Here is a 24741-nt window from a genome sequence, read left to right as displayed (position 1 = left end):
CCACTGCTCTCACTCTTGACTTCTTCCCCTCTTGCAAGGTCCATGCCTCGCTTCCATATGTCAGGGTATGGATCACAATACTATCATGCAGAGACTTCTTAACTTCCATACTCACCTCCCTATTTCTCATCACTGCTTTCAGTGAACCAACAACCTTCCTTCCCTGCTGAACCCTTTCACGCACTTCATCCCCCAAAGTTCCATCCTTACTCATCACACTACCCAAGTACTTGAATGCACTCACATTCTCCATATCCTCACCATCCAGCCTCACTGTACATTCTGTGACTTCATTCCTCTCAAACACCATAACTTTACTTTTGTTTACATTAACTTTCAGATTCCTCCTCCTACACACTGTCCCGAATTCATTCACCAAACCTTGCAACTCCCATTCATCTTCACTCAACAATACTGTATCATCAGCAAACAGCAACACCGGTAGCTTCCAAATCTCACCCTCATTCATTAGAGCCACCCCCACATCCACTGCCCTACCCTGCACCTCCTTTACAACCCCATCCATATATATATCAAACAGCCATGGAGACATCACACAACCCTGTTTCAGTCCCACATTGAGATCAAAGAACTCACTCAGCTCGCCATCCACTTGCACCGTAGCCCTAGCTCCCTCGTACGTACTCTTCACAGCACTCAACAATTTCCCCTCCACTCCATATATTCTTAATACCATCCACATACCTTGCCTATCTATTCTGTCATAAGCTATCTCCAAGTCCATGAAGGCAGCATACACTTTCCTTCCCTTCTCTAGATACTTCTCCACTAAACATCTTAGAACAAATATCTGATCTACACACCCTTTTCCCTTCCTAAATCCCCCTTGTTCTTCTCCAACTAGCTCCTCTGTCATATGCCTAACCCTGTCAATGAGTATTCTACCATATATTTTACCAGTCACACTAAGAAGGCAAATACCCCTATGGTTACCACATACTTCTCTCTTTTATACAAGCTTTCACTTAATGAGTTGGTTTTCATAAATGTAACGCTCATAACATCAGAACCCCTTGTATTATTATTATTATTATTATTATTATTATTGTTAGCATCATCATCCATATTATTGCCATCATGCAACTAATCATCAATTTTTCAGGTTGCAACAAGACCCCCTGCAGGAGTCTGTGCTGCTGTCACAGAAAACATCATGATCTGGAGTACCATTATCTTTGAGTGAGTTCCTATAGTATGTTCACTGTAATCTGGCTTAGAGAAGTTAATCCTAGAATTGATAGAGAACAAAAGAAGCATGGTGTGGGGGTCAAGAGAAACACAGCCGCTAGCACTTGGCTTTATTCCAAGCAGCAGGGACCAGAGTGACTGACACCTGAGGCTGTGATTCAAAAGGCTCCAGCAATGCCCAGCATATCTTACAGATGGGCCTATAAACAGGCAGTATCATACGTTCCCCCCCCCCCAAGGTTTTTAGAAGGTTAACTTACATAATTCTGAAAATCTAAAGTAAATTGTGGAATGCAGGGGCACATGCAGTAGTTTACAATAATTAAAATATACAGCATAACATATTTGTGGCATACAGTGACAATGGAGTATCACCTATCTTATGCATGAGGATATTACATGCGGTCACAGTTCATAATAATGGCACCACCTTGGTTTTCTCTGTGTGTCTTGAGGACGTCCCCTACTCGATGACTCTATCAACGGGGGCTGAGGCATGGCAAGGTGGTGAGGTGTATGTGGAGGAGAGAGCTGCTGCTGCAGGTCGGCTACTGGCAGGGGCGTTGTTGGGTTCCACATGCTTACAGGGCTGAGGTGGACACGATTCTTCACTGAGAGCCTGCCAGAACCAAGTAGCCTCACATGGTGGTACTGCCAAAACCTGCTAGCCTCCACCTCCATGCCAGTTTTATCCCAAAGTTTTGTGGCAGGGTCTTGAATCCTGACTTGCTGGCCCACTTGTAAAGCATCCAGGTGATGGGCACTTTGGCTGTAGTTGTCAGCAACTCTCTCATCTTTCTCAGGAATATTTGGCTGCCAGGCGTTGGGCTAGAAGAGAGGTATACAGGGTGAAATCGGAGTCACAGAGACTTTTACTTGATAACCTAAATCATGGGGAAAGGAAAAATATGATATTTAAGGTGGCAAATCGGATGAAGAGGGATAATCAGGATATTATAGGTGAGCAGTGTGTGAAGAATGATGAAGGAAGGGTAGTGGTGAACAGTGAGGATATTAAAGATGCATGGAGAAAGCATTATAGCCGTTTGTTGAATGAAGAGTTTGACTGGGACAGGGAAGGTTTGGAGCCAGCAGATCCAGTGTTTGGCCCTTGGCCTTTGATTGATACTGCTACTGTGAGTGAGGCAATAGGCAGGATGAGGGTGGGGAAGGCAGCAGGTGTGTCTGGGTTGACTGCTGAAAAGTTGAAGGCCTCAGGCGATATAGGGGTGAGGTTAGTCACTGACCTGATAAATAGGATTATTTATGAGTGTGTTGTCCCAGATGATTGGCTGAAGAGTGTAATTGTAAATGTGTATAAAGGGAAGGGTGATGCCCTGGAAAGAGGAAATTATAGAGGTATAAAGCTTTTAGATCAGATAATGAAGGTAATGGAGAGAGTTTTAGAAGGTATGATTAGAGAAAGAGTGAATATTGATGAGATGCAGTTTGGGTTTATGCCAGGTAGGGGGACCACTGATGCCATATTCATTGTTCGACAGCTTCAGGAAAAATATATTGGTAGGAGAAGGGATCTTTATTTTGTTTTTGTTGATTTGGAAAAGGCCTTTGACAGAGTCCCTAGAGAGGTGGTGAAGTGGGCAATGAGAAAGCTTGGCTTGGAGGAGTGGCTGGTTAGGGTGGTTATGGCCATGTATGTGGGTGCTCACACCCAGGTGAGAGTGAATGGAGATTTGAGTGATGGGTTTTCCGTGAATGATGGTGTGCATGAGTTGTCAGTTTTGAGTCCCATGTTGTTTATCATTGTACTTAAAACCCTATCAAATGACTTCAGAAACGGACTCCCGTGGGAGATGTTGTATTCTGATGATTTGGTGTTGATTCCAGAGAACGAAAGGGAGGCGGAGGAAAGATTTAAGAAGTGGAGAGATGGTATGGGGCAAAAGGGTTTAAGGGTAAATGCAGATAAAACAAAAGTGATGATATCTAGGGTTGGTGGCGGTACTGTTAAAGACGAGGGAGAGTGGCCATGTGCAGTTTGCCACAAGGGCGTGGGAAGTAATTCCATCTTGTGCAGTGTTTGTGATAAAAGATTGCACAAGAGATGTAGTGGTATCAGAGGTAGACTGTGAGATAATGCTGATTTTATGTGTACGGCGTGCAGAGGTGAGCAGGTGGAGATTGTCAGACGTGAAAGGATTGAACTTGCTGGTGAATCTCTTGTGTGTGTGGAAGAGTTTTCTTATTAAGGAGATATGTTATGTGCTGGAGGTGGGGCTGGAGCTAGCTCTGTGGCTAGGGTGAGAAGTGATTGGAAGAAGTTCAGGGAGCTGTTGCCTCTCCTGACATTGAGAGGACTCTCCCTATGTGCTAAGGGGTCTTTGTATGCAGCATATGTTAAGAGTGTAATGCTGTATGGCAGTGAGACCTGGGCAGTAAAGGAGGAGAATATTTGCAGGATCAGACATACAGAAATGACAATGATTAGGTGGACGTGCATTCCGTCCCTGCGAGCAAAGTCTGGGGGGGCTGGGTTTACGATGGAAGAGTTGCGAGGTAGGATGGGACTGGAGTGTACTGGTGTTGTGATGAGGAGAGGTAGATTGAGATGGTTTGGGCATGTGGAGAGGATGGGGGATGATAATTGGGTGAGGAAGGTGAGTAGTGTTAATATTGGGGGTGGGGTTGTGAGGGGTAGACCGAGAAAGACGTGGAACGAGGTCATTAAGTGTGACCTCAGGGTTAAGGGACTGAACAGGGAGGCTGCAATAGATCGTGCAGCATGGAGAGCCGCCATTAGGTGACCAAGGCTGAGACATGCAAGCATGTTGGAACCTTCAAAAATGAAAATGAGAAACGAAACGACCTTGGTCACCTAATGGCAGCAGCTCTCCATGCTGCCTGATCTCTGGCAGCCTCATGTATTTAATTCCAGCTAGTGCTAAATGGTCTGAGAGTTAGTCATAGGAATAGTGGTAGGTAGGGGCAACTACTATCCACTCACCCAATGTAGTGCTGCCTTAAGGTGACACAGCACTATGTAAAAAGAAAAATGCTTGACTGTAAAGGGGTGATTATCAGATGTCATACAACCAGATGAATCACTGGTGGTTTAGTGGATTACTGTTCCCCATCCAGATGTGGCCCAATAGGGTTTACGTGCCAGAGGTGAGTCTTAAGAGGCTAAGTAGGTGAATACTGGTACCACAGAGGCTGTCATGGTAAGGTGGTAGATGGATGGGAGTGAGAGAGGGGGATGTAAGTTGGGGGGAGGGCAGTGACATGGCAAGGGACAGGGCAACATGGAGGCGATTTATTTGTGGCCACCCCTTACTGGATTATGGCTTCAGGGTATAGATAGATAGATAGATGGATTGACTGATTGATTATGAATGCTCAGGACAACTCTAGCATTTTATTTTAGCTAATCCCAGATATTTTATTACTCTAAGAGGGATTATAGAAGCCTGAGAGTGTTAATACTGGTTTTAACATCCTGCCCAGCTGTCCATGGTGCTGATCAAGGTAGCAGACATCAGCAGTGAAGCGCGGCCGCTGGACATTGCCGAGCCCTGGCTGGAGTGTCTCATGCAGGTAATGGTTTTTAAGTTACTTCTTTCTCTTTGCAGGTGATGGCTTATGGAGGTAGTGTTCTGTTTATTCCTCTTTTTTATTTTTTTTTATTTCCCTGCAAGGTGGAAGTGCCTATCATCCATTCACTCAATGTAATGCAGCCCTCAGGTGACTCTGCACTGAGTGACAAGCCAAATTATTTCCTGTTGTCCAAGGAGCCTACTGTATCATATCATTTATAAAGGCTCCAACATGCATTCGTCAGCCTTGGTCACCTAATGGCAGCTCTCCATGCTGCTTGATCTCTGGCAGCCTGCCTCAGCGTGCTTACATGCATCGGCCTTGGTCACCTCTTAGTGGCTATCCATGCTGCTCAGTCTCTGGCAGCCTCCCTATTCAGTCTGTTATCCCTGAGGTAACACTGTGTGACCTCATTCCATATACTGGTACTAGATACTCTGTACTGTACTATGTTGTGTTGGTAATGACTAGATCAAAACCTCCATCTCATCCTTGGTCTCCCTCTCTCCCCTGCACCACTCTCACATACACTTTCTTTGTCATTCATTCCCCATTCACACCTCTTGGCCAGACCATCTCAAGATCCTTTTACTAAGTAAGAGACTAACTAGGAGAGTATGTGAGTGAGGTTGAGGGGGGGAAAGGAAGGGGAGACCGAGGATGAGATGGAGGGATGGAGTAGAGGGGTATATGAGAGGGGGGAGTGTAAGTTGGGGGATGGAGACTAAGAGACTAACAAGGAGAGTGTATGTGAGTGAAGTGGAGGGGGGAAGAGGAAGGGGGAGACTGAGGATGAGATGGTGGGATGGAGTAGAGGGGTATATGAGAGGGGGGAGTGTAAGTTTGGGGGAGGGCAATAAAATGGAAGAGGACAGGGCAACATGGAAGCAATTTTTTGTGGCGACCCCTTACAGGATTAAGGCGTCTGGCTATAGATAGATAGATAAACAGAAACTTGTAATAGCTTCTAAAAACACTGATACTTATATTGCCATTCTTTCAACAGGAATTCTTCAACCAAAGTGACCTCGAGAAGTTGGAAGGGCTGCCTGTCTCTCCGTTTATGGATAGGGACAAAGTAACAAAACCATCATCTCAGTGCTCCTTCATTGGTTTTGTGCTCCTGCCTCTCTTTGAAGCACTAGGGAAGGTTCTGCCGGAGCTTGAGGTGAGGTAAATAGATTGATAGATAGATGGAGTGTGAGAGAGAGAGAGATAGACAGAGAGAGACCTAAGAGAGAGAGAGAGAGAATATACAGACATTCATTTCAGTGCTCCTTCATTGGTTTTGTGCTCCTGCCTCTCTTTGAAGCACTAAGGAAGGTTCTGCCGGAGCTTGAGGTGAGGTAGACAGATTGGTAGATAGATAGAGAGAGAAAGGGATAGATAGAAAGACAGAGAGAGATGTAAGAGGGAGTTAAATATGCAGACCTTCATTTCAGTGTGTCTTCTTTGGTGTTGTGCTTCTGCCACTCTTTGAAGCATTTTAGCAAGGCTAGTGAGAGAGAGAGAGAGAGAAATTTACTTTCTGTTGTTCTTATGATGTTGATGATGATGATGGTTCTATTCCAGTCTTTTCTGTTTGAATCTATTGTCTTTTATTATTATTATTATTATTATTATTATTATTATTATTGTAAGGGGTTGGCAATAGCCAACACCTACTTTCGTCATAAGATGATCCACCGGTATACATGGAGAGTAATGAGGAGGATGGATGGTGAACTTGTTGAACGAAAGGCAATGATAGACTACGTGTGTGTGGATGAGCGAATGAGAAGACAAGTGTTGGATGCAAGAGTGTGGAGAGAGTGGGGGAATGGAGTCTCGGACCATCACTTAGTGATGGCCAAGGTAGAGCTGCAAAGAAAGTGGTTGAGGAGACGAAGGGGAAGACAGGAGGAAGCAGCTCCTGTGAGAAGAGTGGAGAAATTGCAAGATAGTGAGAAAATGGCAGAATATAAGAGCATAGTGGAAGAAAGATTGGGGAGGTATGAGCTAGAGCAGATGGAAGGGGTGGAAGACGTATGTAAGATATTCACGGAAGAGATAGGCGCAGCGTGTGAGGCGGTTTGTGGAGTGAGGAGGAGATGCAAGGGTGTGCAAGGGACAGCATGGTGGAATGATGAGGTGAAACGAGCTGTGGAACAAAAGAAGAAGGCATATGGTGAATGGTTGGTGAGCAGAGGTAGGTGAGAAGACGAGAGAGAGAAGAGAGAGGTATATGTGAGCAGGAGAAGGGAGGTTAAGAGACTGGTGAAGGAGAGTAAGAAGAAAGTGGATGAAGAGTTTGGGAGGAATCTGAGTGTGAAATGGAGGGAGAGTAAGAAATTGTTTTGGAAGGAGGTAAAGAAAGTAAGGCAGTGTGAAAGGGGAAATAGTAGGGGAGTGAAAGATAGGAATAATAGATTGTTGATGGAGAAGAGAGAGAAACTGAGGAGATGGAAGGAGCACTTTGAGGATTTGTTGAATGTAGAGAATGAGAGCAATGCGAGTATAAGTGGTTGGGGAATGGCTGGGAGAAGGAGAGATGAGAGGAGGGAAGAAGAGATCAGTAGGGCGGAAGTAGTGGAAGCAATGAAGAAGATCAAGATGGGAAATGCCCCAGGGATTGATGGAGTATGTGGTGAAATGCTTAGGTATGGGGGTGAGATTGTTGTGGAGTGGATATGGAAGTTGTGTAGATTGGCTTGGGAAGAGGGAAGGGTTCCAGAGGACTGGAAATCAGGTATAATTGTTCCTCTGTACAAAGGAAAAGGGGAGAGAGAAGTATGTGGTAACCATAGGGGTATTTGCCTTCTTAGTGTGACTGGTAAAATATATGGTAGAATACTCACTGATAGGGTTAGGCATATGACAGAGGAGCTAGTTGGAGAAGAACAAGGGGGATTTAGGAAGGGAAAAGGGTGTGTAGATCAGATAATTGTTCTAAGATGTTTAGTGGAGAAGTATCTAGAGAAGGGAAAGAAAGTGTATGCTGCCTTCATGGACTTGGAGAAAGCTTATGACAGAATAGATAGGCAAGGTATATGGAAGGTATTAAGAATATATGGGGTGGAGAGGAAATTGTTGAATGCTGTGAAGAGTATGTACGAGGGAGCTAGGGCTACGGTGCGAGTGGATGGTGAGCTGAGTGAGTTCTTTGATCTCAATGTGGGACTGAAACAGGGTTGTGTGATGTCTCCATGGCTGTTTAATATATACATGGATGGGGTTGTGAAGGAGGTGCAGGGTAGGGCAGTGGATGTGGGGGTGGCTCTAATGAATGAGGGTGAGATTTGGAAGCTTCCGGTGTTGCTGTTTGCTGATGATACAGTATTGTTGAGTGGAGATGAATGGGAGTTGCAAGGTTTGGTGAATGAATATGGGACAGTGTGTAGGAGGAGGAAGCTGAAAGTTAATGTAAACAAAAGTAAAGTTATGGTGTTTGAGAGGAATGAAGTCACAGAGTGTGCAGTGAGGTTGGATGGTGAGGATATGGAGAATGTGAGTGCATTCAAGTACTTGGGTAGTGTGATGAGTAAGGATGGAAGTTTGGGGGATGAAGTACGTGAAAGGGTACAGCAGGGAAGGAAGGTTGTTGGTACACTGAAAGCAGTGATGAGAAATAGGGAGGTGAGTATGGAAGTTAAGTCCCTGCATGATAGTATTGTGATCCCTACCCTGACGTATGGAAGCGAGGCGTGGACCTTGCAAGAGAGGAACAAGTCAGGAGTGAGAGCAGTGGAAATGAGTTACTTGAGAGGAGCATGTGGAGTGACATGGAGGGACAGGTTGACGAATGAAGAAGTGGAGGAACGTTGTGGGGTAGATGTGGATGTGGTTGAGAAGATTAGGAGAAATACACTGAGGTGGTTTGGACATGTGGAGAGAATGGAGAATGAAAGACTGACTAAGAGGGTGTATTTTTAGAATTTAGGCAGTTTATTGAGACAAACAGTTATACATACATATACGTATACAGGTATATCTATATATTACATTATCACCTCAAAAGGATGAGGACACTGAGCTACTCTTCACCCTACTCCGAGATATTACATACTAACATAAGAACATAATGTAATTTTCACCCTGCTCTGAGATATTACATAAGAGCATAATGTACTCTTCACCCTACTCAGATATTTTGTTCAGTTACTCTTACATCACAATATAGCAATGTCTACTTAAGTATGTGTTTGATGTTTTTACAATTCAGTATACTTCCTATTTTATCGTTATTAAACATCCAAACGACTTGTTCGGTCACTGAGTCTGCAGCAGGATTTCTAAACTGCGCTAATTTTGAGCAGTGAAGTACATAGTGTTGCAGGGTGTGGGCTCTGGGTTCATTACACAGTCTGCAGCACGTTTTATGATCTGGCGTATCCACTCCAAGCTGCCACAGATATTTATAGCCTAACCTCAGTCTAGTGCATACAGAATCTTTCCGCTTATTTCTATATTTTCCATATGTGAAGTGGGTTCTCAGAGCAACGTTAGTATAGTGATACATAGTTTCACTACTAGAATGTTGCTGCTCCATTCTCTGATTTTCCTCTTGACCTTGTTGTGTTCTTATTATAGTTTTAATCTGTTTCAAGGTTAGTTGGCATACTACATCTATGTCTTCTTTTTCTGCTGCACTCTTTGGCTAGTTCATCAGCTCTTTCGTTCCCTGGTATTCCAACATGGGATGGTATCCATGTGAATGATATGAATCTACCCGATTGCTTGAGCTGATGCAGGACAGCTCTACACTGGAAGACTACGTCTGCCAGTGCAGGTGCTGTGCTCTTAAGGGACTCCAGTGCTCCTCGGCTGTCTACGAAGAAGCACACGTCTCCTTCACCTCCTGTGATCTCCCTGAGGCCGTATAATATTGCATATAGCTCTGCCTGAGTGGAAGACACGTTGTTGCTTATTCTAAAATTTATTTCGCTCTGTACACATGCACTGTCTGCTTTATCTAATATTACGATCCCACACCCTGCTCTGCCATCCTCTCTGACCGAACCATGGCAGTAGACGTGAGCAGTGTTTTCATTGTAGAGTTTATTTATTTGGTTTTGTGCATGTGTCCTTAACACACCTACAGCATAACATTCTTTCTTTTTCTGTAGTGGAGATATGCTCACCTTTACCTCTTCCTCTTCCCAGGGTGGAGGCTTAGGTGCCTGCGGTATCTCCTCACAGAAGTTTTGTACCTCGTATTTGAGTACGTTCCTCGCAAGGTCTTTCACATAGCCATTCTTGCCTTGCCTCCAGAAGGTTCTGGTTCCGTTAACAACATCTTTGATGCTGTTACGGAGTCCCAGTCCGCTTTCTGACCGCATGTGTCTTATTGCAGCCGCCACATTGACTTCCTGAATTCTATTTTTTATACTCTGCAAATTTAGCTCAAGTCTCATGACATCTATCATGGTGTTCCTTGGGCAGCTAAGTAGGATTCTCATTGCGGCATTCTGGATTTTTTCAAGTTTTTCCAGCCTTCCTTCACCAAGGCAAGAGAGGACTGGGCTTGCGTACTCTAATACCGATCTGACAGTAGTGAGGTACATCATTTTTAGTATTGGTACACCCACCCCTGCACCACTATAGGCCATTGATCTCAAGGGCTGCAATCGTGCCTTGCATTGCGTTATTATGTGGGTCATCTCGGCATCTTTACAGTCTGCTGTGTAGCCGACATACATACCTAGGTACTTGTAAATTCTCACCCTCTCGATGTTTTTGCCATTAATTACTAAATGTTTTTCCCCTAACGCACGGCACTGGAACTTTGTCTTACTCTCGTTAATTACAAGACCCAGACTTTTGATCAGGTTGCCGAACCTGTTCAGTGCAGTTTGCATAACATCAAAAGTTTTGGACTGTATCATGATGTCGTCGGCATAGATTACTGCACTGACCCCGAAACCCAGGTTTTCACGCGCCACTTTGTTCATTAAAAGATTGAAGAGTAATGGGCTTAGGACTCCTCCCTGTGGTGTACCAAGCTCTAGATGCTTTTCCCGGGAGAGTGTCCCTTGGGTCCACACCTGGGCCTGCCGCCCAAAGAGATAATCCCCCACCCAGTGCAGCAATCTTCCCCTTACCCCCAAGCTAGCTAATTCATATAAAATTACTTCTCCATTGGCCTTATCGAAATCACCCTTGAGGTCAATGAATACCCTGCAGTAGTCAGTATCGCTAGAAAGGCACTTAATGACGGTGTCTTTTGTCCCTTTACCTTTCATAAAGCCATACAGATTCACACTAAGCATGTCACCTATGAGGAATATTATTCTCTCTAACATGATTCTTTCCATCATTTTTGAAAAGCATGATGTTAGTGAGACTGGTCTGTTTCCTCCAGTCGCTTTGGGGATAGGGATGATAATTGCTTTTTTCCATGCTCTCGGTATTCTGCCCTCCCTGAGACTCATATTATACAAGTCTAACAGCGGGCCGTCCTCCATGCTGGCCAGGCAGTTAATTATCTCATACCTAATTCCATCCTCACCAGGAGCTGTAGACCTTCCATTTTTAACTGCACGCAGTAGCTCATCCCTGGTTATGTCTGTGCCTGTCATGTCTTCGGTGTTTAACGCAGTAACAATGAAGCTTCTCCTATTGTCCTGCCATGCCTCTAATGCCTCCCTCACGTCGTGTGGCAGGCATTCACTGCTCGCCGCAGATGCCCACAACTTCATTAAGTCTTCAGCTAATTTTTCTGGGTGTGGGTGTGCTACGTTTTTCACCTTTCTCCCTCTTACTTTGTTAACTTCTTTCCAAATTTCGGTTATGCTCTTACTGTTGCCTATCCTGTTAGTGAAGCGTTCCCAATACTCCCCCCTTACTTCCCTTTTGGCCAGTTCCTTCATTGCGGCTTTGCTTGCGTCACCCCTACCCATTTGCACCCATTTTCTGTGAGCCAGTCTCATCGTGTGTGTGTGTGTGTGTTGATACTCGCCCCGCACATGTAGGGGCACGGGCAAACAGAGAGCCCATCAGGGAAAAGGCGGAATCAAGCTCTCGATTCAGAGCAAAGCGGGAACAGCAGGCGGAAGGACGAGGGGAAGGCGGCAGGGGCAGGGGAAGGTGCGATGGTCGGTGGTGAAAAACGGCTGCCCGATGATCGACGAACACGACGGGGCAGCAGGCGGAAGGAAGCAGAAAAGCTGCTGGGCAAAAAAAGCACCTCAAGTCTGCCCATCAGAGTCCGAGATGTCGGTGTACTCGGAGTCGCGATCTATATCCTCGTACAACTCTAGCTCCCCCGAGTCCCTAAGGCGAGGTTGAACGCCTAATGAGGAGTCTTGAAGGACCCGGCTAAGAGCTAGAGTTATGCCGCGTTCGAACCTGGCGGCGAGGAGCTCACGAGTACACGCAGCATCGTCGGACTCAGCAGAGGATGGCAGAACAAGGGCAGGTGAGGGGCTTGCAGGCGGCGGATCGGTGGCGGAAGTTGTGAGATCCACTCCCTCAGCAGCAGGTGGAGAAACGGGGGTGGAAGGGCCCTCGACGTCGCGGTGGTCGGGCGAAACGGGGACGGCAGCCCTTTCCTCCTCGGCTGCAGACGGCAAGGAGTGGATCTCAGCAACGGTGGTGATGGTGTCAAGCTCCATGGCCGTGATCGGTGCCGGGTCGGTAGGGGGAGAGACAGACGAGCCAGTCGCCCTGTTGAGGGGTCCATCCAGGCACAGTCGTTTGCGTAGTGTACAGCAGGGCCGAGGTGGAGGTGGCCGGGACTTGGGCTGCGCAGGAGGCCGCCGGGGACGACGATCTGGACGAGGGGCTGAATGTGCGTCGCCGACAAAGCGCTGGGAGATGACAAGTCTTGGTAGCCCGTTCTCCTCAAAGATCTGAGGGAGGAGAACGTGCAACAGAGCCTTGTCACCCCCACGGAAAGCCTGTGCCGTAGCGACGCACATCGAGACCAGGAGATTAGTCTCCCCAGAACACCCAGGATCACGAGGGCGTCTCTGGGCCGTGGGGCGCCGCCGTGCATGGGCAGAGCCCTGCACAGCAGCACCTCCCGGCCCAGTGACATTCGTAGCCTCGGGACCCTTGGGTGACTGACGGAGCCGAAACTCCACAGCCTCACCCTCGCCAAGAGAGCGCCAAAAGTGTCGGGGGTTAGATGCAACGATCCCGGGTCTGTGCACGAAAACATCAGCACCAGTGTCCCGGCGCTTGATGAAGCCGTACCCAGACTTCACGTTGAACCACACCACCGCACCTGTGATCTTCGTGACTCCCGGCGGCCTGGAACTACTGCTGGATGCCCCCCTCAACGGGTCATAGGCGGTGGCAGTAGATCGCTGGTCGGGCATAGCTGGGAAAGTCTAGGGGTTCCGCTAGCCAAGTTTCACTTAGACGGCAGTGATCCTCCTACTGCTGCTAGACCGGAACTGCAGTCTCATCATTTGCGACAGTTGTTTTAATTCTTTATTGTTATAGTATTTGTCTGTATGGTATGAGCAATTTTTCTTCACGCGCCTTTTATGATTGAGTAATTCGTTAATAACCTTAACTAGGTCTTCGTAAAACTGGTCTACACTGCTCGGATGATAGCCACTATACCATTCCCGCACACCATCAAAAAAGAAATCAACTTTATCTTTGGGTAGTGTTAATCGTTTTCTGCTATGTGTGATTTTTCGTTTTCCCAGTGGTATAGTGATAACAAGGGAGAAGTGATCACTTAGCAGGTCTGGTGCAATTTCACATTTTCCCTCTAGACCCTGACCATTTAGAATCACAGCGTAGTCTAATCTCCCTCCCTTGATATGTGTCGCCTCCTGTGTCCCCAGTACTTTGGATTCAGGGTAATCTAATATAAACTGTCTAAATCTCACGCCATTAGTATTGGTCTTTCCCTCTGTCTCCAAATCTTTGTGACGAGCATTAAGGTCCCCAGCTACTAAGGTCACTTCACTAAAAACAGTATCAGGCAGAGAGCTAACGGCAAAGCAATTTTTAGAAACATACAGGTTAATTACGTTCAACACACCCTCACTCAGATAAATTTTGACGGAAACTGACTCCACACCTTCACTCCTGTGGGGACACTCTAACAGCTCCGATGGAATGGAATTTCTTACGTATGTAGATACACCCCGTATACCATCACCCGCCATAAGTTGATACTTTGTATATCCACCGAGTTTAAACAGATTGCCATCCCTATCCCCCGTCTCCTGAAGGAGTATCACATCTATACAGTGATTTAAAATATAATAGTGAAGGTCTGTAATTCTATTTTTCAATCCATTCACGTTCCAAGATATTACCCTAAGTTCGCAGGGACCCATTATCCATAGGTGTCTCTAATACCATATTTGATATTTCCTCTAATTCCTTGGAGAACTTGTCCATATGTTTATGCAGTTCCAGCCAACCTTTAAACACTTTACACTTTTTCTCATCATCCTGGCACGTTTCCAAAACCCTTCCTATACCTGCAACACCACTGGTCAGAACCTTGTGAGTTTTGAGCGTTTTCTCTTTTCCCCTTATTACAATTTTACGCTCTGGAGACTTTTTGGCGTGTTTACTCTCACTGTTGCTGTTTACTATGTTGTCTGTGCTCTCACTATTGTATTCAGCATTTTCTGTCGGGTTCATAAGTTTATTAACTTTCTTTTCTAGTGCTTCTAGTTTTCTGCCCAGTTCTTTTATGTATATGATTAACTCACCATTTCCATCCGTTGATTCTCTCCCTCCCCTTGTCCTCTGCTCTGCTGTCCTTTCTTCCTGCCCCTCGGACCCTCGCGCCAGATAATTTGGTCTTTTTGGACACAGAGGAGACCTTGCATTGTGGTTTCCACCACAGTTACAGCACCGAGGTTCGACACGTGTCCCCATCTTGATTTTTTTCTCCGCATTCGCTGGACTCGTGCTTCCTAGCGCAGAATCTGCAGCGTGTGTCCTCTTGGCAGCGCCAGGCCCTGTGTCCCCACCTGCTGCAGCGAAGGCAAAATGCTGGTTCCTCAATGTAGGGCCGTAAGCTTCTGTATCCAGCACCCGGAATAAAAACTTGCCTTGGGATGTCCCCTTTCATTAGGGCAATCACTTGGTTCTTCTCCTGTCCCTTGTTCATGTGTCGCTTGGCCCAGATAAACCTAGGGTCGTTCAGGAGGAATTCTGGGTCTAGAACATAAGAAGAGAGGATAACTGCAGTAGGCCGGTTAGCCCATGCTAGGCAGCTCCTAGAAGAGTAACTGAACTTCTAGAATGAGATAAGGATAGCAAAGAAGAAGGCTCTCCCCCACCCTCCAAACCCTCCAGCCGAAGCCGGCAGGAAAAAGTCAGAAAGAACACTACGCCGTATAGAAAAACTGGCGTGGACATTTTACAGGAAAGTGTGAAAGGAGAATAGAGACTATCATAGTGTAACCTGAAAAGGAAAAATTATGAATTAGTATTAGTTATAAGATTTTCTTTTTTCTATATCCACCCCTTATTAGTCATATGCGTATCTAGCCTATGCTTGAAACTCTCAATGAAAGAGGCAGCAACTACTTTACTAGGTAGCTTATTCCATTCGTCTACTACTCTATTACCAAACCAATTTCTACCTATTTCCTTTCTGAAACGGAATTTTTCAAGTTTGAAACCATTATTTCTAGTTCTATCCTGTATGCTCACTTTAAGTACCTTGCTAATATCTCCCTTATTTATACCCTTCATCCACTTAAACACCTCAATTAAGTCTCCCCTTACTCTACGCCTCTCTAGCGAATGCAGACTCAGTCTTTTCAGTCTGTCTTCATGTGACAGGTTCCGGACGTCATGTATCATTTTTGTCATTCTTCTCTGTACATTTTCTAACGAATTAATATCCATTCCATAGTAAGGACACCAAAATTGTACTGCGTAGTCTAAATGTGGCCTTACTAATGCTAGATAAAGTTTCATTATTACTTTAGATGATCTATTGCTCACGCAGTAGTATTATGGGATATCTAAACACGATAACCTTGGTGCATCTCTCCCTCTTCTCCGGAACCTGCAGTGTCACACCCTCAAAACCAGTCGTGGTCAGCATCTCCACTGCCTCCTGACTTCCTACTGTGACGTAAGGTCTCTGCCTACCTTCCTTAAACAGGGCCTCGAACCGTCGATATGCAAGTCCAAGCTTCACCGTCCAGAGTAGTTTTTGGCGATAATTTAGGTCAGTGTTGGTGGGGAAGAGAAGCCTCACTCTATTCCTTGGGGTGGCCTCGTCACGGTCCTGGCTAGGCATTGCTCCTGACCCACGTGGTGTAGTCGGCTGCACTCCAGCTGCCTTCCCCGTATCACATTGTATAGTAACACCTCCATCTACCCCACACGACTTATTCTTTACCTTTTTGTTGTCTCTGTCCTCTTCTTCATCACTCGCTTCCCTCTCGCTGCCGCGTATCATCCTCTTTCTCTTCTCTCTTGTACTGATGACCTCCGTAAACCCGGTATCCATATCTATTTCTTCCTCGTTGTCACCCAAGGAGGCCTCCCTTCCCTCGTTCATGGCCATGGCACTAGCCATTTCAGGGCACGTTGGTTTTGTAGTGCATCCGATCAGTTTCAACTCAGTTGTTAAATTACTGTGTGATGAAGCGCTCTGGGAAGCACGTCTGCCTGCCGCGGAGGTCAAGGACAGAATGAAGAGGGTGTATGTAGGTGAAGTGGAGGGAGGGAGAGGGAGGGGTAGACCGAGGATGAGGTGAAGGGATGGAGTTGAGAGGTATATGAGGGGGGGGGTGAGTTGGGGGGAGGGTAGGCAAATGGTGGGTGACAGAGCGACTTGGAGGCGTTTTGTCTGCGGCCACACTTTGCGGGATTAGGGCGTCGGGCTATAGATAGATAGATCTATCAGTGGATAAATCAGTAATTATATGGTGTCACGGTAGGGTCAGGCTACATATTACCTCACCCTTACCAGCTTACTTCGGCAGTTGTCAGGTTAATGTACATAATACATTCACTGTTATGTCCATCCATCTCTCTCATTCTCCACATCTCACCCTGTTTACTCCCCTCTCATCATCATCATCATCATCATCATCATATTTCCCAGTTCTGTATTATATAACCATCTTTTTTTTTTTTTTTTTTTTTTTTTTTTTACATACTACATAAATGTAAGATGTGTTGTACTTCATGAATATAGGATATGGCTGTATGATAGGCCAGCCAGTTGCAAGTAATGGTGTGTGTGTGTGTGTGTGTGTGTGTGTGTGTGTGTGTGTAATTCACCGGGTCGGTCAGGATCACTTGATGGTCGTGATCGTCAGCTTTTACCCTCCCGGAAGGGAGCTGAGAGCTCATATAGTCCGATCTAAGGGCAAGGCTGTGACCACACACGCACACACCAGTCCCCTTGCTCAAGGGGGACAGTAACCACCCACTTCGTCAGTGAAACTTTTCGCAACGTGTGTGTGTGTGTGTGTGTGTGTGTGTGAGTGTATGTGTGTGTGTGTGTGTGTGTGTGTGTGTAAACTTAACCCATTAGCTGTGGTGGCTTCTCTTCAGTTAACATAAAATCGCTTACTGTATGCTGAAGTATATATACATATATATTTATTTTCCGGTCACAGCGTTCATCTAGCACGTCATATACTGTTCAGTTCTGCCGAGTTGCTCTTAGCTGAACGTATCGATGTAACGTTAGCCAAAACAAAATACCGTCTTTGTAACTAATTCGCATCTTACAGTTTCGATATCTAATCTCATTGTTCGTACATCACGATACTTTAGGCAGACAAGAAAATAATCTACCGAAATAGAAAACGCTAGTTACATGGATAACTGATATATTTTTCGTTCCTGGACTAGGCACATTTTACCCATCTCCTATTCTGTCCTACTTTAGCCTAAACCAACCCATCCTAACCTACTTTTCTCTGCCCTACACTACCCTACCCCAGCCTACCCTGCCCTAGCGTTCCCTACCCTATCCTACCGCTGAGGTCTCCTGTAGGGATACTCGTTCTTCGGTTTTTGCCAGGCTTAGGGAGGTGGAGGAGATTAAGGTGTTGGACATCCGTTCTGGGGGCGGAGAGACTTACGACATCCCTTTGTCTTGTTGTAAACTTTGGTCTACCCTTTCCCTGTCATGACACTTCTCCGGAGTCGATAATATTCCCCATGCAGTGCTGAGGTACCTGGATGATGAAGCAGTGTCCTTCCTCCTGAGTCTTATAAATAGAATTTGGAGAGATTCGTCCACTGCTGCTTCTTGGCGGGGGGCTGTTGTCCTACCGTTTCACAAGCCAGGTATTGCAGGTCACCATCTTGGTTTGCGTAGTAGGTTGCCTTTACTGATTATGGAATTTTTCCGTATTGGTGCCACCTTGTTTCCCTCATATCCTCAAGAGGAGGGAGTGCCTCAAACTAGTGTCCTTAGTGTCACCGTCTTTTCTAAAGTTCAGGAAGATTTTGTTGGCTCTGTTCCGGAGGGAGTGTCTGCCTCGCCGTATCCTCGCTATCCACATCCGTTTGGGTACAGGGTGAAGGCTGCCATGGGGGATGTGGATGTTCCAACCTTTCTTGTTTGTCCTGTGCGTGTACCAAGGATGGCTCCCTGGCTCCTCTCAGGGGTGCAACCGTGTGTTTACTTTCCTGAGAGAGGGGCCTTTCTTTCCTCACAGGCGGCTCTTTGCTATTTTTTTAGAACATGCTTCCTCTCACAGTGTCTCGATTCTCGTATGTACTGATGGATTGAAATCCCGTGAGGGGACAGGCTTGGGTGTTATATTTCCCGATTTCATTCGTGGTAGGAGTCTTCCCCATCGTATCTACTTTTATCGCAGAACTTACTGCTATTTTACTCGCAGTCAAATTGATATTTAGCTTCCCTCCTGTTTGTTATACAGTTTTTAGCGACTGCCGATCTCCATTTTGTGTTTTCCCGTCCAATCCTCTTTTGTTGTCTACAGTGTTTTAGAATGGCTGTGCTTGCTAGGGACTGCTTTGTGGTTTTGTACCATTGTGGGCAATGAGCATGCTGACGCTCTGGCAAAGGCTGCTGCCTCTCGCCCATCCTCACCTCTCCCCTGCCTCGCTCAGTGATATTCATCTAACCACTCACTGTTTGCTCCCACTGGCAGAGTAGGTGGGATGCGGTGGGGGCCAACAAAATGTGTGATATTTGTGGGTAAACGGGCCCCTTCATTTGCCGAGGTCTGAATGCAGGTGGGAGACGGCTTTATGCTGGCTCCGAATGGGCCCTTCCTGGTTCTCTCATTGATTTTTAATGGAGGACTCTCCCCCTACTTTCTGTGTGGAATGCTTCGTCCCCCTGACTCTTCGGCTTTTGCTGATGGTGTCCACTGTTGGGGAATTGCGCCATCGTTACCTCTCTGAGCACCGGGCAGGAGAGGGATTGTAGTCTTCTGTTGGTACTTGGAGAGGATGCTTGTTGTGGTGGAGGGGAAACCTTTGCTTGGTGTAGGCAGCTGCACTACCGTGTAAAATTTAGTATACAGTGGTTTTAGTGTTCTTAGTGTTTTAGTGTTTTTCTTGTTTTAATTATGAATTGTATTTTGTGTGTGTGTGTGTGTGTGTGTGTGTGTGTGTGTGTGTGTGTGTGTGTGTATTTCATCTTTTCGAGTGCTTTTATTCTCGTTGTCGTCCGGCGGCATATGACCCTGGTTGTTGTATCGCCAGATTTTATTGTATATACTTATTCAGTTCAATTTACCCTACCCTACTCTTCTCAACCCTACACTAGTTTACCTCAGCCTACCCTACCCTACCCTGCCATTGCCGACCCAAGTCTACCCTACTTTAACCTACCCTCCCCTGTACAGCCCTTTCACCACTACATTACTTTTCCTGTTTTCTTCTCTCTACCTTCGGATGATTTTCTTCACCTCTACAGTAGAGAGAAATTTCGAACTGGAAGGGTTAAATACTGCCATCATCAACCCCGTCTCTATCAGGGGATCTCCTAAGCTGAATAAAATCATGCGGTCAGGTAGGACAATGTAAATAAGTTGTTCTCGGCTTGAAAGATTAAATGATTCTGTCCCGTCATCCTAAGAGGGTTTTCTGAAGCTGTAGGATATCGTCAGAAGCTAGCAAAGAGTAAAAGTGACATCCGCAAACCGAGAGCTCTGCGTCCAGCGCTCCGCAGTTCAAGTCCCAGAGGTGGACAGATGTTTTGACGTGTAGACGTTACCAGGGCGTAGCTTGGTGGCCTACCCTTAAATATTCTGGACTAATGGTGGTCTAGCCTCGTGCCCCTGCGCTGCACCTCATAAAAAAAAAAAACAAGGAAAGCCAAGGGTCATGAATGAACTAAAGGACTGAACTAAGCGGAGAAGAACAAAAATCGTAGAGAAGATCGCCCCAAATTTGATGAGACAGTGTAGTATAACTGAGTGAAATAGGCGTTGTATATGACGGAACTAAACGGCAGTTATACCCACCTCTCTTCTGTACCCTACACTACCCTGATTCAGCCTACCCTACCCTACCCAGCCCTACACTACCCTACCCAGCCCTACACTACCCTACCCAGCCCTACCCTACCCAGTCCACCACCACCCAGCCCTATCTTACCCTGCCATAACCTATCCTACCCTCCCAAACGCGACTCGACCCATCCCTTCCCCATACTGCCAAAACCAACCCAACCTTACCGCACCCTGTCAAGACCGACACAATCCTACCCCACCCTGCCAAAACCAACCCAGTCCTATTCCACCCTGCCAAACCCGACCAATCCTTTCCCACCCTGCCAAAAACCGACCCAATCTTACCCCACCCTGCCAAAACCGACCCCATCCTACTTCACCCGGCCAAAACCGACCCAATCCTACCATACCCTGCCATAACCGACCCATCCCTACCCTACTCTGCCAAAACCAACCCAATTCTACCCCACCTTGCCAAATGCGACCCAATCCTTGCCCACCCTGCCAAACCCGACCCACACCTACCCTACCCTGTCCAAACCGACCCAATCCTACCTTACCCTTCCAAAACCGACCCAATCCTACCCCACCCTGCCAAAACCGATCCAATCCTACCCCACTCTACCAAAACCGAGCAAACCCTACCCCACCCTACCAAAACCAACTCAATTCTACTCCAGTCTGCCAAAACTGACCTAATCATACCCCACCCTGCCAAAACCGACCCAATCCTGCCCCACCCTGCCAAAACCAACCGAAACCTAACCAATACTCTGCCAAACCGACCCAACCCTTCCCCACCCTGACAAAACCGATCCATACCTATCCCACCCAGCCAAAACTGAGCCATTCCTATCCCACCCTGCCAACTCTGACCCAATCCTACCCCACCCTGCCAAAACCGACCCATCTCTACCCCACCCTGCCAAGACCGACCCATCCCTACCCCACCCTGCCAAAACCGACCCGATCCTACCCCACCCTGCCAAAACCGACCCGATCCTACCCTACCCTGTCATATCCGACCCAATCCTACCCCACCCTGCCAAGACCGACCCATCCCTACCCCACCCTGCCAAAACCGACCCAATCCTACCCCCACCCTGCCAAAACCGACCCGATCTTACCCCACCCTGTCATATCCGACCCAATCCTACCCCACCCTGCCAAAACCGACCCGATCTTACCCCACCCATTCCAACCCCACCCTGCCAAGACCGACCCGTCCCTACCCCACCCTGCCAAGACCGACCCGTCCCTTCCCCACCCTGCCAAGACCGATCCATCCCTACCCCACCCTGCCATAACCGACCCAATCTTACCCCACCCTGCAAAAACCATCCAAGTCCTACCCCCCCCCTGCCAAAACTATCCCAGTCCTACCTCACCCTGCCAAAACCGACCCTACCCTACCCCACCCTGCCATATCCGACCCAATCCTACCCCATCCTGCCAAGACCGACCCATCCCTACCCCACCTGCCAAAACCATCCAAGTCCTACCCCACCCTGCCAAAACTATCCCAGTCCTACCTCACCCTGCCAAAACCGACCCAACCCTACCCCACCCTGCCATAACCGACCCAACCCTACCCTGCCCTAACCAAACCAATCTTATCTAACTCATTTTTCACTCTAACACTTTCTTCAGTTTTCTTCATTCTTCCTCCAGACGATTTTCTTCAGCTCTGGAGAGGAATTTTGAATTTGAGGGGTTAGATACAGCCAGCATCAACCCCTTCTCTGTCAGGGGATCTCCTAAGTTGAATAAAATCGTGCGGTCAGCTAGGACAAAGTAAATAAATCGTTCTTGGTCTGAAGGGTTAAATGATTCTGTCCCGTCATCCTAAGAGGGTTTTCTGAAGCTGTAGGATATCGTCAGAAGCTAACAAAGTGTAAAAGTGACATCCGCAAACCGAGAATTCTGCGTCCAGCGCTCCGCGGTTCAAGTCCCAGAGGTGGACAGATGTTTTGAAGTGTAGACGTTACCAGGGCGTAGCTTGGTGGCCTACCATTAAATATTCTGGACTAATGGTGGTCAAGCCTCGTGCCCCTGCGCTCCACCTCATAAAAAAAAAAATAAAAATAAAAAGGAAAGCCAAGGGTCATGAATGAACTAAAGGACTGAACTAAGCGGGGAAGAACAAAAATCGTAGAGAAGATCGCCCCAAATTTGATGAGACAGTGTAGTATAACTGAGTGAAATAGGCATTGGCTATGGCGGAACCATTATGATTTGTAATTATGATATGGAGTCCTAACACCCTGTCCAAACCCACCCAATCCTACCTCACCCTGCAAAACCCGACCCAATCCTACCCCACCCTGCCAAAACCGACCCAATCAAACCCCACTCTGCCAAAACCGACCAAATCCTAACCCATGCTGCCAAAACCAACCAAAACCTATTCTATACTCTGTCATAACCGACACAACCCTACCTCACCCTGACAAAACTGACCCAGTCCTACCCCACCCTGCCAAAACCGACCCAACCCTACCCCACCCTGCCAAAACCGATCCAACCTTACCCCACCCTGCCCAAAAAAACTCAATCCTACCCCACCCTGCCAAAACCGACCCAACGCTACCCCACCCTGCCAAAACCGAACCATTCCTACCACACCCTGCCAAAACCGACCCATTCCTACCCCACCCTGCCAAAACCGACCCAGTCCTACCCCACCCTGCCAAAACCGACCCAATCCTACGCCGCCCTGTCAAAACTAACCCAACCTTACCCCACCCGGCCATAACCGACCCAACGCTACCCCACCCTGCCACAACCGTCCCATCCCTACCCTACCTTAACCAAACCAGTCTTACCTAACTCATTGTCCACATTAACACTATTTTCCATATTCATCTTTCTTCCTCCAGACGATTTTCTTCAACTCTGGAAATTTCCTACTGGAGGGGTTAGATACAGTCACCATCAACCCCTTCACTACGAGGGGATATACTAAGCTGAATAAAATTCGTCCGGTTACCTAGAACAAAGTAACTAAGTCATTCTCTGTCTGAAGGGGTTATTGTGTCTGTCCCATCATCCCGAGAGGGTTTCTTTAAGCTCCAGGAAATCGTCTAAAGGTAGCAAAGTGTAAACATGACGTCAGCACTTGGTCTAGGCGCCACAGATCGAGTCCCGCAGGTGAACAAAGGTTTTTATATCATATAGACGTTTTATATTTTATATTTTGCAACTTTCAGAGGCATTTACTCAGCTTTAGGAGTCTTATGGATAGGCTCAATCAAACGTATCGAACCTCCCATGTTAGAAAAAATAGCTTACAGAAATGCGTCCTCGTACTGAAGGGGCGGAATGGACAGATCGAGTGACTAAGATATTGAATTATGTATATGACTGGTTTTGTTGTTATTTCTATTATTATTATTATTATTATTATTATTATTATTATTTCAGGCAAATGTCCCAGACTTCTAGACTGGCTGACTAGCGAATATTATTATGTCTCTCGTGGCTCCGTGCTTCTTCCACTCAAGAGCCTGCACTTCACGCATTCCACGCACAAGATGGCGTCACCGCTGCATTCCTGCGAAGACGAGAGGTCAAGAGGACGACACTTGCTTTTTGTTTGTTTGTTTACTGTAATTGCTTAAAGTTGTGATCCCTCCAACTTGAATGCTCAGTTGTAACTATAGATAACTAGAATACGATGCTAGTCACGAAGAAGGGCTATGAAAAGATACAGAGCTCGTAGTATTTTTTTCTTTTAACTAAGGTACATGAAATAAGCTGCAAAAATACGAAAATACGAGCTTACTTAATGTAAATGAATTATAGTACGTTCAAGATGGAGGGAAGGCATTTTGTATTTTGTTTGTGATGTTATAGTGTCTCTCAGGATCCTAGGATCCTCTCTCGGCTGAACCAAATTGTCTGGCGTCAGCTGGAACATGATGCTAGAGTTATGTCGGTCGTGAGGGGGTTAATGGTGACGGTATTGACACTGTCAGGCTCCTATGACTCACTCAGTCGAATAAAATCGTCTGAGTCAGCTGAAATGGGGTACTAGAGTTGTCCCGAGCATCACTCAGGGGGTTAAGATTCTTAACCCTCTGGTGCTTGGGACAACTCTAGTATTCCATTCCAGCTGACAGACGATTTTGTTCGGCTGAGTGAGTCATAGGAGCCTGACAGTTACTACACTGTCACCATTAACCCCCACATGACCGGCATAACTCTGGTATATCATGTTCCAGCTGACGCCAGACAATTTGGTTCAGCCGAGTGGGTCTGGGGCCTGGGGGGCACTAAATGAAAATATCCAAAAAATATTAAAGGGGGGGGCTATATCAATTTTGCCACAGGAGGTATACCAAAATTGGACTTTTTAATAAAACCCCCTCCTCTCTCACTCCCTGTGTTTTGTATATGTCCCTCTCTGTCTGCCTGTGGTGTGTCTGTCCCACCCTCTGTGTGTGTGTGTGGTGTGTCTACTGTGTGAAGGTGGCTGTGGCTATGTACGTGTCTTGGTGTGTGTAGTAGTGTGTGTGTCTTGATGTGTGTATGTATGTAGTAGCGTGTGTGTAAGTGTCTTGGTGTGTGTGAGCTGAAGTGTAAGTATGGGGCCTTGTGGTTTTAA

The 24741-nt window shown here is 46.7% G+C and overlaps 1 protein-coding gene across 1 annotated transcript; it reads left to right on the top strand.

The window, feature by feature from the left end:
- Nucleotides 1–4308: 4308 nt before the first annotated feature.
- Nucleotides 4309–23601, top strand: LOC145389718 (high affinity cGMP-specific 3',5'-cyclic phosphodiesterase 9A-like). Its single transcript, XM_080264918.1, has 4 exons — nucleotides 4309–4338; nucleotides 4675–4764; nucleotides 5771–5932; nucleotides 23559–23601. Exons 1-4 carry the CDS (start codon nucleotides 4309–4311, stop codon nucleotides 23577–23579), a joined length of 303 nt encoding a protein of 100 aa, XP_080121044.1. The 3' UTR covers nucleotides 23580–23601.
- The last annotated feature ends 1140 nt before the right edge of the window (nucleotides 23602–24741 follow it).

Source organism: Coenobita brevimanus, unplaced genomic scaffold (genome assembly GCF_032717465.1).
Source record: "Coenobita brevimanus isolate Jiangsu-jjx unplaced genomic scaffold, ASM3271746v2 jjx.HiC_scaffold_1976, whole genome shotgun sequence".
Taxonomy (NCBI): domain Eukaryota; kingdom Metazoa; phylum Arthropoda; class Malacostraca; order Decapoda; family Coenobitidae; genus Coenobita; species Coenobita brevimanus.
The sequence above is the reverse complement of the archived record's forward strand: the minus strand, read 5'-3'. Positions and strand labels throughout refer to the sequence as shown.

Coding starts and splice junctions, on each gene's coding strand:
- LOC145389718 (XM_080264918.1), top strand. CDS start 4,309: ATGTGGCCCAATAGGGTTTACGTGCCAGAG. Junction 4,339..4,674: donor ATAGGGTTTACGTGCCAGAG/GTGAGTCTTAAG, acceptor CATCCTGCCCAG/CTGTCCATGGTGCTGATCAA. Junction 4,765..5,770: donor GGCTGGAGTGTCTCATGCAG/GTAATGGTTTTT, acceptor TTCTTTCAACAG/GAATTCTTCAACCAAAGTGA.